The following is a 17,201-nucleotide window of genomic DNA, read 5'->3' as shown; positions in this document are numbered from 1 at the left end:
TGTCTTTGTGAGTTTTCCCGTTGAAGGTGAGCGTCCATCTTGACGGCGTGCCTAACGAGCCGACATCTGCTCGCGTGCGAGGGCGTGATAATTGCGCACTAAAGCACGTTTACGCGGCGCTCCGTCTTTTTTATGTGACGCCACGTCGCGGTCGTCCGCCCATTCGGCGCCGCGCGTCCGTCGAGGCGGCACCTGTTGTCGTATCGCACGTCGTACAAATTTGACTGCGTGCGCGTTTACACTCATTGCGCCGTACATCAACTTTTATGTCGCGCTGTGACGCCACAACGCGTTAATGCCACCGACATCCCATCTGTGAGGTTCGCATCGTCTTCTGTTGCCTTGCGGGAAAATAATGATTGGTCTCATGCAGTACCTCGGCTTCCTATCACAACTTCATGACAAACAAACAAACGGCGGGATCTGCAGTTACATTCGCATTGTTAATATTGTGTTGGTGGCATAAGAACCGAGTTTGAGGAGTCGCCCATTTTCATCCATCTCAGGGGGCTGATATTGCATGCAACACCGCCCCCTGCTGTTGACTGAAAGTGACGACAAAATGCCTTCGGGCTGGCATTGCGCAACGTGAGCCCTGAGATGGATGGAAATGGATCGATAACTCCGGTCAACACACATTTCGCTGCCAAGAAAGTTTCAACGTTTTTTGGGGGTATTTTAAAAATCATTTTCCAAATTTGCTCTATTTTTTTTAAAATTCCATATTTTCATTGTTGCAAAAATAAGTAGAGCAAGTGTCACCAACATGGCTCAAAAAGATCCACTGACCAGTAAACTGTATCAAATCGTTTTTGCTTTTTTAAAATAACACTTGCAATGGTGCGCATTCGGTCGATTAACGATATTATAAAAAAAGAAAAAGAAAAAAGAAGTCAAAAGTCTGCATTGCAACGCATGCCCACATAATAGTTTGGGTGGAGAAAAGCTAGCGGGCAAAAACCACAATCAAAGATGATTTCCCCTCAAATAATTTCAGCAAATTTGTTACCCATGAAGTGCGTATCAAACTGGTAGAACTTGGCATTTATTGGTTTTATGAGCTGACCCCTGAACGAAGCAGTATTAAATATCAAGACAAAATATTACTGCTTGATGGATTTTGCTTTTAGTGCGTTAACAAATCAAATGAAATTTCATCCCGGCTGAAAGTAGTCAAATTCCGTCACCTGCAGCCAAGGCTGGCGGTCGCGGCACACCTCCAGCGCCACCGCCACCGACGCGAAGGGACGACTGGCCATCTGCTGACGCTCCCACATCAGATGCTAAAAAAAAAAAGAAATATTAAATATTGCGTTCATCACAGACATGAGACATTGCTGACCCTCTTTTAGAACCCGGGGTCAACATACACGAAAAATGGAAACAAAATATAGCTAGCGGGAAAATGTGACTTGAAAATTTCAAAGCAGGTCGATTGAACGCGCAACATCGCCAACAACGTTGCGTCCTTCCCAAAGTTAGAATGCAAAGCGAGCAGTTGAAGTTCTGATTTACGGCGCCTCGACTCGTCGTGTCGTCGGGGACGCGATGGAACAAACGTCCGCACGCCAACGCCGACAACCAGACGACTTGCAAAAGTGCTGAGACGCAACCATCGACGGCGCTCGCGCGGGAATTAATCATTCGGAATGTTTGCGAGGAGATTGCGGCGGCAGACACGTCGGCGGCGCTCGTTCCGGCTGGAGCGCGCGCACGCACGCACATTTGTCACGAGCGCCATCGCGTTATCGCCACGCGGAGAACGCTTCGTCATCGCAACATTCATCACCTGACGATGGGAAAAAAAAAATGCTAATGACTTTCACCGCGTGACAATTTTCACGCATTAAGAAAGTTGCGGCGGGAAAAGTCGGATAAGTCGACATAAAAATGAGCTCGACTGAAAATGTCTGCCCGAAGCGCCGCCGCCGTCCATGTTTCTACACGGACCCGTTTTGCTGACGCACGCAGTGGACAGGGACAAGAATGGGTGGTTTTCTTTATTTTTATTGTGTTATAAAGCTTTTAATTGTTTTTAGGTATAAAAGGTGCTACATAAATAAAGTTTGACGAATTGATTGAAAATAAATAATAATGTATGGGGGGAGGAATAGAATAATCAATAGGATAATCAATTTGAAAAAAGATTTGTTCGTGAGAGCCCAAAACATTTCTCTCGTTCAATGTAGCAAGTTTGTTTTTCTTCCGAATTTTGTGTGAAGCACGAATAAACATTTTCCCTTTTAGCAAAGACAACCTCGAGTGTCGTTGAACGTTCATTCGCGCTGCAAACGTGATCATTTGCTGCGCGCGCACGTGCACGTGCACGCGAGCCGCCTTAGCATCGGAGCGCTAACACCCGGCAGGCGAAGGCATCGCACCGCCGGAGGGGCCGCGGCGAGTAGCGTCAGCTGCAGGTGCAACACTCATCCAGGCCGACACTGCGGGCACCTGACAGCTCCTTAACATCACACAGCCACTGCGCGCGCGTGCGTGCGTGCGTGCGTGTGTGTGCGCGAGTGCCTTCCAGGGGTTTGTGTGGTGAATAAAAGTATCAGGTTTGTGTGTGAAGCCTCCAGTGACAGCAAGTTCATTAGCATCGTGTCCTCGATGACTCCTTCTGGATTTTCAATACCAATTTTCAACGTCAAATGTCGCGTCGCCCGTTTCGCCGTCGGGTGCCCGCTTTTGCTCAGGTGACGCATGTCGCCGTTGATCATCAATTCTTTGCCTGCTTCGTGCTGGTCAATCTCTCCATTGATTTGGTGCGGCGGCCATGACAAAATATTTGGAATCACGGGAGCAAAAAAAGTAGCATGGAACATAAACACAATAAAAAGTACAGATACTCGCTGATAAATAAAGTAAACCTCCATAAATGTACTCAAGTAATAAAAACATTTACTTGAGTACTTTGACAAAGTACTTTTACTTCATTACATTCCGCCACTGCTACACAGCTTTTAAAACTAGCACATGATGAAACATGTCATCGCCGTCTTGAAATGTCAGCATTTCAAGTGCAATATTTGAAAGCAAAACAAATTCATGCAAAAAAAAAAAAAAAAACGTCAGCCGCATCCTTCATTGTTGCTGTCGGCTTTCTCGTCACGTTATTGACGCGCCGCAACTGTAGCGCAAAACAAAACCTCAGCCTGGTTTTAGCGAACCGGATAAATGGAACGCAACGCGGCGAGAGTGCGGGACGGTCGGAAGAAAGCGGCCAAACCACAAAGCGGCGTTGAAAGCGAAGGTCGGCATCCATAAAGCAGCCGGCGAGGCGCTCCAATCAATGGCGAGACCGCCGCTTCTCATTCATGCTTTAATGAGACGTTAAGCACGACAAGGATTGGCTGACAAACTCGCCGACTCTTAACGAGCGCCAGCACACAAACTCATTTCGATGCTAATAGCGAAGTCAACGGCGTCCGTGTTTCTTGACCAAAGTGAGCGGCCGAGCGCAAATCACTTTGGAGGCGTGCGGTCGGGTCCGTAAAAAGCAAGACATGAACGCCATTTTTGCCACTTAAGACCACCACAAAGGATTTGAAAGGAAACAAACAAAATGCAAACGTTGAGCTTTCATTTGAAGGCTGCAAAAGCGAGCGCGAGAGCGAGAATCGGAATCTGCTCATTTTTAGCGCCACAATTGCTGTTCTTGCGAACGTTTCTGCTCGTTACAATTTGCATTGCTGACGTCTCAACGGAAAGTTGCCATTTTTGGTTTTCACGACTTCAACATGAAAAATGCAAGGCAAACGTATTTGTTTCTTCTACATCCACGTTGCACTTTCCTTTGTAGGTTCAGACGGAAAAATATTCTTCGGCTCTTGAATGCGATTCGGTATAAAGAAATCATTATTAAAAAAAATAATCAATTGGTATTATTATCAGCGACATTTTGTCAACACTGGCACTGCACAATATTTACTTTGTATTAGATCGGTAGCAAATCTTGCATTATCGCTTGACACTAGCTTTGACGTAGCCGCGCTAACAGACATTGGCACACTGTTAAAGTAAACACGCGCACGCACACACACACACGCACACGCACACACGCACACACACAGTATCCTGTGGTAAATTCACGAAAAACACACAGCCCGCTGATAGCAACTGATAAAAATATCAATGAATTGCTCATTTTGTGACTTTTGAAGCATGAATAATCATGACGGATGCTATTGAAAGTCACGCACACGCGCGCGTGCGCGCGCGCGCACGCACACACCTGATGCACACCGCTGGCTCCATTATGAGCTTGAAAGCGGCTGCTTGACAAAAGGACGCACTTCAGCGCGCTCTTTGGATTTCCATCACGCAAACGCTCGGAAAATATCGGACACAATTATTGGCTGCGGTCAGACAATGCGCGTGCGTGTGCGAATGCGACGATTGGTGCGGCGGCGGGCCGATAACAAATCTCATTTCCGCCATGTTTGTCAGCCTTCCAGACAAGCATTTTGTCTCCCGCTCGGATTGGCGAGGGCCATCCGAGCGGCGTAAACGAGGAAAAAGATTTCCTGGGCGGATAAGCGGCCGTCTCCGAGGACCTCGCTCTTGAGACGCATGTCAAGCGGCGGCGGCGGCGGCGGCGGCGGCGGCACGACTTTCGGCTGCAAATTTGGCTTGAAGGGCTTCTCACATTGCGACATCGCGTCCTACACTGCAAAACGGGAAATGTTGCCGTATTGAATCGTGTTTGGATTGACGTTTTTTGCAGTGCGGTCTGGTTCCCCAAGTTTGTTTCTTTTGGCGCCGCGGACCTCTCACGTTGCGGAGGCAGATTTGTATGGAGGACTAATTAGCCGGCGCTGCCAGACAAAGCGAGACAAGAATTGTCGGAGTGGACACGCCGCCTTGTTGTGTCGAGCGTGCCGACCGAGCGGACGGCAATTACTGTGAAGCCGCGACTGCAAAACTTTTGACAGAACGCAAGCAAACACACTTAAAGTCGTCCGACTGACAGCAACAAAACACTCAACGCTGCGTTCGCTTCACATTTACAAACGGGGGAAAAAAAAACAATCACGTTGGCTCAACGAGCAATCTTCACAAATTCAGCCAGTTGGACTTCAACGTGGAATTTGGGCAGCGAGTCAGTAGACCTACAAAAAAAAAAAAGGCTCAAGAAGCCATGCCTGAAGAGATACACGGAGTCTGCCATTTTGGCTCGAGGGAGGCAGCCATTTTAGACGCAGGTCTTCAGGAGACCTTTAAAGAGAAAACTTGGATCAGCAGAACCCAAATGGAACTAAAAACTGAAAATGGCACGCACGCACACACGCACGCACATACACACCCACATACAAAAAAAATAAAATAAATGTATATATATATATGTATATATATATATTTATATATATATATGTATGTATGTATATATATATTTAAAAAAAAATAAAAAATAAAACTGAAAATGGCAATATGGAATTTGGTAAACACATCGAACGCAAGGAGAGCCACAAAAGAAGCCACGGCCCAAAAGATACAGAAAACCTTTGTGGCCATTGGGGGGGGGGGGGGGGGTGTTGGTCCGCCAAAGTTGAAAAACTGGCTAAACTAGCACAAAACGGGAACTTTTTGAAAATTCAGCCCTCAAAGCAAATTACGCAAATCCTTAAACTACCAAACTTGAAACTCATCGTCGACAGGTATGAAATATGAATGAGTGAAGTATTTGTGGGTCTTGCGCAACATCAAAGTTTTCCGATTTGCCATAAAACAAACTCTTGTAGCTCATCTCGCGAATATTTTGAAAATTCAGCTCCTGAAGAGTCCAGTTCAACTCGGCATCAAGACATTTGGGAGGCGTGTCTATAATGAGTCGATAAAGATACACAAAGTCTGCCATTTTTGTTTGAAGCCGCCATTTTGACGACTTGGCCCAAAATGGCTGCTTTCGACCAAATTGGTTCATTTCTTGTTCCATTTGACACAAATGAACCTCATTTTTGGTTCAAACTTTTAAGGTGTCCTACCAAATGAGATTTGGAAGTTCGTGTTGGGGCGCGTCCAGTCATTCCCAACACAGAATGCACCAACTTGCATACGTTGGTGAGTTTTCATGCATGTTGACGGCCCCAAAAAGGCAAATCAACAATCAACCGAAACAACAAAAACACAACAATTGCAACCAAGTCGATTTGAGCAGCAAATATTTCCGCAACGTACGCGTTCACAAAGGTTGTGTATTAATTGTCACGAAGCATTAAATGTATGCAAACGTGACTATTAATATTCCATGAAAGCTTTCGCTCGACATCATTTAGCAAAGCTGAAAGTCTCAAAGAAAGAAAAAAAAAAGAAGAAAGAGAGTCAGAGCTCAGTGAAGCGTTTCCAGCCTGATGAGACGTTTCTGGCGGTGACGGCTGACCGGGCCCGGCCGGGTCAAAGGCGGGCACGCGGGAACTCCATTTGACGCCATGACATCATCGTCCTCCTCCGACAGACGCCGTCCATCAGCGGCGTTCCCACGCAGGGGCGGCGGCGAGGATCACAGGCGCGGCCCGCGAGCGTGTCGGCCAAACGTTACGCACGCTTTCTTCGCCGCAACAAGCAACAGCTGGAGAACATCTGGCGCACCTGAGCACACGCTAACACTGATGCTAACGTGCCTGCTAATAAAAGCGACAGTCCAGCCGAGGCCCTGAAGGCGAACGTTTGCCACCGTTTCTTCACGCTGAAACAAAAGCGAAGGTCGCGACACGAATGCGCCTGACGCGGGTTCGGCTGAATGCGACAAATGACGAAATCGTAGAACCATTTTCTGAGCTCGCTTTTTGGTTTCCAACGCAAGCATAAACTGGTTCAAGTCTGCTTATACTTCTTTTGTAAATGGATTTGCTGGAAACGTTAACTGCACGCCAAACGAAGGTTGAGGGTTTTCATTTGGATTCTTTCAAGCAGTTTTCCTAAATTCAACGATTGGTGCGTGACTTCCTGGATGGCGTCCATGGAGCCATAAACATCCCCTCGATGCTGCGCGTGCGAACACGTTTACGACTTGACGGACAGTTTGCAACACTTTGGAATACTTGCAAGCGTCCGTACGTGATCAAGAAAAAAAAAAGCCCACAGATGGAAATCATTGAGGACGTCTCGACCAGAACCGCTTAAAAGGGTCTTGGAAGGTTCTTGTTCTCTCTCTCATCGAGATTGGCAACGGGTTCCGCGCACACGCCATCGCATGCGCATACGCAGGCGCGGTTTGGAGACTTGACTTTGTCTTCGTGGAAGAACATGAAAGAGAAACTAAAGTGGATCAGGAACAGGTATGGAAAGAAAAGTGGATCAAAATCGCATCAGGAAGCAAAAGTGGATCAAGAACAGCTAAAAATGGATTCCAGAAATAAACCCGATCATGAACGCATATTTGGATGCAGAAAGCACAAAAGTGGATCAAGAACACCGATGGCTCGAAAAGTGGACCAATATGAGATCCAGAAACAAAACTGGATCACAAACATGATGTATGTAAACATAGTTGGATCCAGAATGCATATGAAAAGGAAACTGGATCAGAAATCCTCCACACACAAGCACACGCGCGCGCGCACACACACGGTTTCCTTGGCAACGCAGTTTATTCTCTCCATTTGGCCGCGTGTGGCATTAGCATCACGCGCCCATCTGGCTCCTGCCACCGGAGGCCTTTTTAGTTGTTCCGACGTCCACCGCAAAGCCATCAAACATCAGCTCCCTTCAGGTCTCACCTGACGCAAGCTGCACTTCCTGTCACGTGACTGACGGCGCCAGGCGGCGGCACGGGCCGGCGGCTTCGGGCCGGGAGACGCTGACGGGCCGTTAACGAGGAGACGTCTCGTCACGGCGCCGTTATTGGACTGTCACATGTGATCTCGTCCCTTCTTGCGACGACGCGACTCAACAAATTCCCTTTTGGGTTCTGGATGCAGTTTGGGTTCTTGATCAAGTGATCTTACTAAAGCTTTTGTTTTTTCTTAATCCGCTTTTGTTTCCGTAAGTGTTTTCATTTGGTTCCTGGACTTGAACCTCTTGCTTTCATTTGCATTCAGTTTCCGTTTGCGGCGCCGATCCAGGTCTTCTTTTGTACTTGCTGTTCATCGATTTATGTTTCTGCGCATGTTCTCACTCAATCCAGTTTTGTTTCCAAATGTGGTCCTGGTCCAGTTTTGAAATGATGTACTTGATCCAGTTTTGTTTCACTTTAGGTTCTTGATCCAGTTTTAGATCCAAACGAGTTCTTGAATTGTTTTGATGTTTTCTTGATGCCATTTTTTTTTTCAGTACGGGTCCTCAATCCAATTGTTTCTGTATGAGTTCCCAGTCCTGGTTTGTTCCCACACATGCTCCTAATCCAGATACATTTCCATATGTGTTACGTTTCTGGATGTGTTCTTAATCCAGTTTTGTGGTTTTGATCGAGTTTTGTTTCAGTTTGGGTTCTTCATCGAGGTTGGTTTCCGTACGCGTGTCGATCCAGTTTTGTTTAGTGCATGTTTTGAAGGCAGTTTTGTTTTTCAGCCAATTTTGTTTCAGTGTGTGTTCCCCCCCCCCCCCCCCCACTTTTTTTTTCCATCCAGGCTGGCGTGACCCCAGGAGGAGGTGGAGGTGGTGGAGGAGGTGTGATTAGGTTCAAGTTGGGAGATGTCGAGGAGGTGCTAATGAGGACGTGTCTCTTGAGGGGCTGCCACACGTGATGTCGTCCGCTCGCGTGAGGCGCGGCGTTGCGTGACTCACGACGCGTCACCTTTTTAATGAAACACGCCAATCACTTTTACACTTCTTTCTTTACCCTCTTATTTAAAACGGATGCGTGACATTTCCTGGTGTCTTCATAGGAGACAGAAATGAAATGCCAAGACATGACTTGGACGATGCACGCAGATTTTGTTTCTTGATCAACTTATCGCTTGTTATTTAAATTCCATTTGTGTTCTTGATCCAAGTTTTGCTTTCATATATGATTCTGATCCAGTTGGTTCTATACGTGTTCTTGATCCGGTTTTGTGCGTGCGCGCGTGCCTGGATGCGAGGACGACTCAGCATGTTTTTGCGGGTCTCGTCTCCAGAACTTTCGAACAAGGAGCGGCCTAATCAATCTCCAGTCGATAACCATGTGGAGCCATTAAGGTGTGTGCGTGTGCGCGCGTGTGTGTGTGCGTGCGCGTGTGTGTGTGTCATAGCGCAGCATGTGCCAACGGTGAGGATGAAGCGGCGTCTTCAGGTCAGCTATCAGCGCCTGAGACGGGAAGCTGGCAGCGAGGGGACGTCAATAGCGGCCCGGATGGACCAATGTTCAAAATGAGAGCGAGCGAGCGAGCGAGCGAGCGAGCGAGCGAGAGAGAGAGAGAGAGAGAATGTGAGCGAGACGAAAAGAAGCAAAGTGGCAAGCGGAGCGCCAGCGCAGCAAAATTTGCACATCAACAACGCACGAGGCAACATCGCGTCGTTTTGACAATCCATCGCCACTGCACCAAACCTGAGTCAACAATTCACAGGTCGAGTGACGTGCACGTGGACGTGCACGTGGACGTGCACGTGCGTCGCAGTCCTTCATGTCTTCGAAGACTGTTTATTTACAACAGCAGCTATGAAAACAAAAACTGGATCAAGATAAATGACAGAAAGCAAACAGGGTCGAGAACACGTTTTCAAATGTCGTCTTAATCCAGTTTTGTTTCTGAAGACAATTTGGATCCAATTTGATTTCCCGACTTGTGTTCCCATACTTAATCTTCAGCGAGTTACAGATTCCGATTTGTTTCCACTCGCTCCGGATCCAGTTTTGTTTCCGTGAAACGGCGGCCATCTTTAGTCTGCCTAACCATCGCAACAGAGCATTTCATCATGTTTGTCAACTGCTTCTTCCAAATGGTAGGAAATGATTGACCGCAAAAAACAAAATGGAGGGGGCAGAATCAATATGGCGGAGGAGGATCAATTGAAAAATAGTAAAAAGAAGCTCCTGGAAGTTAAAATGGTTCCCCCTCAATCAACTGTTGAAATCACCTGTCCAAGCAACTGAAATCAGGTGACGACGACGGACAAAATCCTCATGGAGCCATTTTGCTCGCTTTCTCCGTTTGCGCTGCCTTCGACAAGTAACATCGGCGGGAACGTTTGGACTTTTTTGCCACCCGGACGCAGATGTGACGTCATGTCGTCAAGTTTGATTCAACGCCTTTCGTGTTTTGCCCCAGATGAGATCAGCGCACATCTGGTGTCCTCGTTTAATCTTTTAATGGTCAAAGTGTGTGCGTGCGCGCGTGCGCGCGCGAGGCAGCTTATTGTTATCGGAGCAGATCTCCATGGCGTCTCCCCGGGGACCGTTCCAATTCTGCCGTCATTGATTGGCCGCGCCGCCTCCAACAACAATGAACGGCCAACGCCGGCGAGAAAAAAGCAAAGCCTGAAGACTTTTTACTTTTTTCTTCGTCTCCAATTTATATCACAAAGCGAGTCTGCGGCAAACGGCAAAAACGCAACTTGTGACTTTTAAGAGCGCCGACCGAGGAAGCATTTGGCTTCATTTTGGCAGCAGTTCACTTCCTTTCCTGATCCACAATAAAATTCATAAAACGGTGAAAGAAGATCATCAAAAACACAAGCGCTGATTTTTTGATTATTCTACAAAAAAGAAAAAAAAAGAAGACGAGCATCCTTTGTGATTGGCCACCTGACCGATAAGAAGCTTTTGTCCTTGCGCGTGATTGGACGCTTTTCGCTGTGGCATTTGTTGTGACAAGAGCGGCTTGAGACTCTCCACGCCGCAATCACATTTCAAGTTTGGCGCACTTCAAGTCACACGACCTCATCGACGCACCAGGAAAAAAAAAGAGAGAGAGAGAAAACAACTTCCAGCTTTGCCCCAATGCGGGCTAAAGAGATAAGCGGCGTTGGTCACAGCTCAGCGCCCGCTGCCGCCCCCTACAGGACCGATAAGCAAGAGCGGGTCACGCCTCTTCGGTCTCGCCTCCTTGCACAAAGTCAAGAAATGGATTCGCTGTGAACGTAAATCCAGTTCGACAGTCCAGTGATGCTAATGCTAATAAACTAAACTTGCTATCCTGGGGATTTGATAGCCCCAAAAATGGAAGGAGCTAAAAAAAAAATGCTAACCTTAGCCATATTGGCAAATGTAACATTAACACTAGCGGCATGGATCATTTGTAATATTATTTATTTATCAATAACCATAAAGACTTGACTTTCATTGTGAGAATCAACTGATGAAAACATATTTTTATGTTAGCATTGCTAGCAAGCATGCTAACCATGCATATAAAAAAAAGATGCTAGCCAATAAATAAATGCTAACTTCCTGTTAGGTCATCTTAAAAAAATGTAAACATGTTTGAATACTTTGGGCGCCTTTGAGGAGGAAACGACTTTGAGCGAGTATCAAACTTTTGAACGCTTCATATCTCATTTTGTCAGCAGCGTCTTCTCGTTCAACTCATAACGTAATAATAAGCACGGCAACGTTAGAATCATCTTTTGGATATTAAATGTCTTCATTGTCTGCGCGCCGATGCTAATAAGCCGGCTAATAAAGGCAGCGGAAGTGTTTTGGGCCGTCAAGGCCGAGTTGCCAGCCGCGGGGCTCTCGCTGTTTGTTTTCAGAGCGCTAATAATGGCGCCGCAGACTTATAATTAGCAACTTAGTCAAGTGAGGAAATTACACACGAAGAATCGACGGCGGGGGAGACGATCATCGAGAGGCCGGCGTCCCCGACTCGCTCTGACAAAGACGCGTGGAAACAAACGACAACGATGAGACTCGCTGCCAAAAGTTCAACATTTACAAGTTACAGAAACAGCAAAACAAGTGACGACTTCAAATGATGGGAACTCATTCGGACTCAAGAACACGCACGGAAATAAAAGTGAATTTAAAAAACATACGGAAACGGAACTCGATCAAGAAGATGAAGTGAAGCAGAAGCCAAACAAACTAATGCTAATGCTAAACAATGCTAATAAGCGTCAAATGCGCCATGCTAGCTGGCGTGCTAATAAATCATTAAATACAAGCATTTACAATAACAGTTGAACAAACTGCCCGCATACGTGCTAATAAAACAAGTAAGCACTGTCGAGATTATGCAAATGAAGCATGGAAATGCTAATCATCCGTTGTGGTTAAATGCTAACGACCCGTCGCATCTTTCCGTCTCAAATTCTCAAACCGAATCTCTGCGTGTAAACAATAAACAGACGCTTGCGTGATTGCGCTCCGCCCACGCTGGACGTCTTCGCGCTTCCTCTCAACAGCAACAACAGATGGCGACCAAGCGCCCCCAAAAGGACGACCCGCGCCGGAGCAAAATCCTCCGCATCTGCTTGTGCGTCATCGCGCCCACTGACCGCCGCTCCACAGTTTGCAAAATTGTAAATAATCAACGTCACCCGCGCTCATCAAAACTTATGGCTGCAAATGAAATGACTGATTTCAAGAAAATGCGGCAGATGTACGAGGACCCTGGCAGAAATGGCACCACTTCGCAAACCCTAAAAGTATCAATTACTACTTTCCTAACAGCCATTTGATGCCATTTTTGACTTACGAGCTGAATTTGTTCTGTGAGCAACCTCGTACCTAAACGTAAACGTATTTAAAATAATCTGCTCCGGCAGTGTAATCCCGCCCCCGAATTATTTTTTTTGAAACGCTCACCGTTAGCCACAATGGCTAACAGCGGAAGCAAGGAAATAACCGGCCGACAGTATGTGGTCATTCGTTGACTTTTCGCATCACTCAACAGAGCAGAATTGAACCTCTCGCCGTACACTTCGAGAATCAAGGCCGAAGATGTCAAATCAACTTCCAGCCTCACATTCTGTAGGCGTAAAAAGCAGGATTAAAAGCAGGATGTTCAAAAGTCTAACGAGGCTGGGCCGAATTACTTCCTGTTTTAAGTCTGTCACATTGACACAAACGTGGTCAACTGAGTGTGCTGCCATCTATTGGCCGACAGCGGAATTACAGCCAAAATAAGTGGGAGGTGCAACAAAATCGAGTTAAACGCTGCACATAAAAAAAATCCATGAAATGGCGAGCCTGTGAACCTGATGTGATGGCGACCCAATGGTCCAAATAAAGGCCTGCCCCTTAATAACAGACGCCTTTGAGATGCAGATTTGAACACGCTGGTCTCGACGACTTCACAAAAACAAGGCTCACTATGAAAAATGAGATGCGTGCCTACGACAACAACGCTTTGAGAGCAAGCAGAGTGATGAATCGCTGCATTTAATTGGGGCGAGGTTTTATGAAAGGCGGGTCACATGTGGCGCAACCCGCGTGGATATTTGCCGGCTTTTGTGCGGGATGATGGATGGCGTGATTGCGTTGCGGCGAAAACAAACATGGCCTCCGCGCACGCTTTGTGTCCGTGTTTGTCGTCGTTATTAGCAACCGCGATACTTCGTCAAAGTCCAAAAGGTCACATGACCACAACACGGTCATCGTATTACGACAGCCAACGCCCGCTTGACTTCTTTCCGTCCTCGCTTGGGGAACAAAAAAGGAGAAGGATGCATTCTCCCAAAATGAGTTTTATCGCATTCATCGATTGAATTGGATCCGAATCACGTCGTCATCGGACTAAATCGAATATTATCGGAATCAGAGTACAATATCGTTTCGTAATCGCCGTCAATCGTATCGGAAACAAACTGAATCATATTATAAACATTTCATTAGACATTGTAATCGGAATGAATCATAAGGTGAAACGGAATGTATCGTAATTGATGGCAATTGAATCATATTGTAACAGGAGTGCAATCGTTTTGTTCTGCAATCGGTGAGAAAGCCTCGCGCTATAATCAAAGTCAATCATATCGTCATTGGAGTGAATAATGGCAAAATCTCATCAATGTGAACGGAGTGAATGTATTGTATCGGAATTGGATTGAATTGGATCGTAACAGCAATCGTTATTGAATAAGATCTACTTTATGCAAAACATGATTCATAATGTATATATCATTTTTATATAGTAGGCCATTTTTCACACGAGAAAAATTAAACATGGCACCAATTTGACATTGGAAAAAACTCTTTATTCTTGAGTCTTTAAAATACATCTCCTGAGATCACGTATGTCGCCCCCCCCCCGCCCCCCCCACAAAAAAAAAGAAAAAGTCACAACCACAAGATGAAAATGTCCCAAAAGAGCAGACGAGTGTAAAGTCTGCGGGGGTAGTAAAAGTGGCGACAATCAAGCAAAAGCGAGTCGACATTAACCCCCCGCGGCGGCACAAGCGCCGGCGATGGCGATGGAGTCGGAGTTCCGCCACGTCGGCGCGTGCCAGCGCTTGTAATCAAACGCGCCGCATTCTTTGTAATTACGTCAAACTTAATGACGTGTTTGCCGGATTCATTAAAACGCTCGCACTTTTTTTTCTTTTTTAAACCAACCTTATTGAAACTTTTAGCGGCACTTTAATAACCGCACGGATGAGAGCGCCGTCATGAATATTCACTCGGAACGCAAAGAGATTGCTTTTTACGGGGTACGAATAATCAATTTGTTTGATCCGATTCACTCCAATTACGACGCAATACGATGGACTGCAAAAGTGCTGCGATGCGAGTCGCGCAAATACGGTCGGCTTCAATTTCAAGTAAGTCAAGCGACATCAAAATTAGGAGTGACTCCAGTTACGATTTGATTGATCGACCGATTGTAAGAATTTGGAGCGAATCCGATTGAAGCGAATCCGATTGAATCGGCAGCACTGGTTTGGTGAGGATGCGCTTTTTTGCATCACAGAAGCCCGTTGGGAAAAACAAACCCTTTCATGCGGCATTGAAAGGTAAAATGTGTGTGCGCGTTGCTTTTTCGAGCTGGTGTTGATGAAGAAGATGAAGATGAAGATGAAGCAGCAAAGCCTCTTAGAGGAGCAGGATTAGCTTGTGGATTGTCCGGCAGCTTACAGCAGGACAAGCGATTGTTCGACGCTCAAGATATGTTTAGCAGCACATTTCACACAATTCACAGGGACGGCACGCACGCACGCACGCACGCACGCACGCACGCACGCACGAAGCTTAAGGACGATTTTGGACTCGGATCTGCAAGCGGCAGTTTTGATACATTTTGTGCTGACCTGTGTGAGAAATTTCCTGCAATCGTGCATCAAAAGTCGTCGTGAGAAAAAAACAAATCAATGTCAACAACTTTTGCAGACTTTTTGCGATCTTTCGCATTTGGTCAAAGTTGCCGGCGCGACCCGCAAAAGTTGTCTCGGTGACGCTTCGCATTTGCAACTTGAAATTTGCCAATAGAGCCACACAAAAAAAACGATCTGAAAAAGTCATACCGAAAAAGTCTGTCATTTTGCTTTGAAGAAAACATTTGAGTTTGATTTCCAAAAAGGATGCTTGATATTTTGTTCGGGTTTTTTTTAACGCTGGAGCATTTAGAAGGCTTTCATGCCGCGTCTGAAGAGAATGTAATGGAAATGGATTTTATTACAAACAACGGCCAGCCGGCGGCAGCAGAGTATACGAGATCAACCAGGGCGGCCATGTTGCAAAAAAGCTCTTTTTGCCAGCGTTTTTAACATATTTGTAAATAATGATGAAACTGAGCTATTTCCGAATGCTAATTGCATGTTTTTATAATAATTCATACAACACAATATTCTGTGGACGGGCCTCGCAAAATCAGTCCAAATCCAGTAAAACAGCCGGAGCGAAGGGGGTTGCTTCAGTCAAAATGTCTGCCAGTCAATGAGAGTTAACAGGACCTGACTTTCTTTTTACAAAACATTTGAATCATAATTTTTGAAAAATGTTATGGCCACACTTTTTGTGCACGTTTGAGAAGCGCTGCTCTCCGCCATTTGCAAAGCTGATTTCATGACCTGCATCTGGCCTCCAGGCCACTTGGGGGCGATACAAAAAGCCACGGTCAGCATTTTTTTTTTCTTACTGCGCCAGCGCAGCCTATAAAGTTTTTATACGGAAGGTCGCGTTCCATCAATAAAAGGATGATCCGATCCCAGGCGGGAGCGGTCGCCTCCGACTGGGCCGTGACAAGAATGAAGCTGCTAGCTTAGCTTAGCTTAGCTCAGCTTGCGCCCAGACTGGAGTGTCGCTGCCGTTGTGTGTGTTTAAGGGGTGCGCACGCTGCGCTCCATTATTGATAAGCAGCATATCACAGCAGCATGCAGCATTAATGCGTCCTTTATGGAGCCATGTTTCTTGGCCGTTTCCTCGCTGGGGGGTGTTTTCTGCTGCTGTTGTTTTTATTTCACGACGTGAAATGATGGACAAGACCGAGACCGCCGTCGCCCCCTCCAGGTCGGACCAGTCAGGGGATTTCCAAGCCGGCGCTGGCTCGTCGTTCCATAAATTCCGACAGGCTGGGCGGGAACGGCGCGTTATCCGTTACCTTGCCGCGGATCTCCGGGGACGGCGGCGTGGAAGGGGAAGACGGGACAATGTTGCCGTTAATTGCGTGCGGGAAGCCAGCAGGATGTTCATCGTCGGTGAGCGGATGAATAAGTCACACGGGTGCAAGGTCGGATTTTTCAGCGTCAATGGTATTCAAAGTTGCCACGTGGAGAGCGGCCTTGTCAGCCGGCGGCAGGATGCGTGTAAATATTTGTGTGAAGGGACCGCAGGGGTGGAAGATAAGCAAACAAATATATGACGAATAAGCAAAAACCTTCAAGTCCACGAAAAGCACTGCGCCTTTCACGCACAACTCAGCAAAGCAGACAACTAGGAGGCAGTGAGTGGTCTGTGTTAAACCTCACAACCCTGTCCTGGCTTTCCACTAACCCCTTTCACACTGCTGCGGTCCGATCTGAGTCAAAGCTGTAGCACCTTTCATACAGTTTCACCAACATTTGTGTACCAGAACATTCAACAATTTTAAAGGAGCTGCTGAAAGCACTTCTTGCTGGTGCCTTTCACACACACGCTCACACAAAAGAGTGACATAGGATAATGCTAGTTTTTCTAGACTGGGTGAAAGGGGCCTCTACTCTAAAAGCACTCCCAAAGCCAGGAAAGTTGTGGATGACTTTCCTTGCTGGTGCCTTTCACACAAAACAGCAATCCAAGAAAATTAAGGTAAAGTCAGATTTTTCTGGACGTGTGAAAGGGGCCTCTGAACCTACCACTGAATTTATGGGCCGACTTTAACAGGCCTTGTGAAAGGGGCATTTGACAGGATTTCAAATCCAGAAATTCG

At 46.5% G+C, this 17,201-nt stretch overlaps 1 protein-coding gene across 2 annotated transcripts in view; it reads right to left on the bottom strand.

Moving 5' to 3' along the window:
* The window catches only part of atrnl1a (attractin-like 1a), a 79,397-nt gene that overhangs the window by 7,300 nt on the left and 54,896 nt on the right, over positions 1 to 17,201 (bottom strand). For both annotated transcript variants that reach the window (XM_086092468.1, XM_086092469.1), the window contains one exon: positions 1,188 to 1,283. In XM_086092468.1, the coding sequence (XP_085948594.1) occupies positions 1,188 to 1,283 (96 nt within the window). The remainder of the gene's footprint in view (positions 1 to 1,187; positions 1,284 to 17,201) is intronic.

The sequence above is a fragment of the Leptonotus elevatus genome, chromosome 13, assembly GCF_054856555.1.
Source record: "Leptonotus elevatus isolate MCC_2025b chromosome 13, RoL_Lele_1.0, whole genome shotgun sequence".
Taxonomy (NCBI): domain Eukaryota; kingdom Metazoa; phylum Chordata; class Actinopteri; order Syngnathiformes; family Syngnathidae; genus Leptonotus; species Leptonotus elevatus.
Note: the sequence above shows the minus strand (reverse complement) of the source record. Positions and strands in the feature narration are given on the sequence as shown.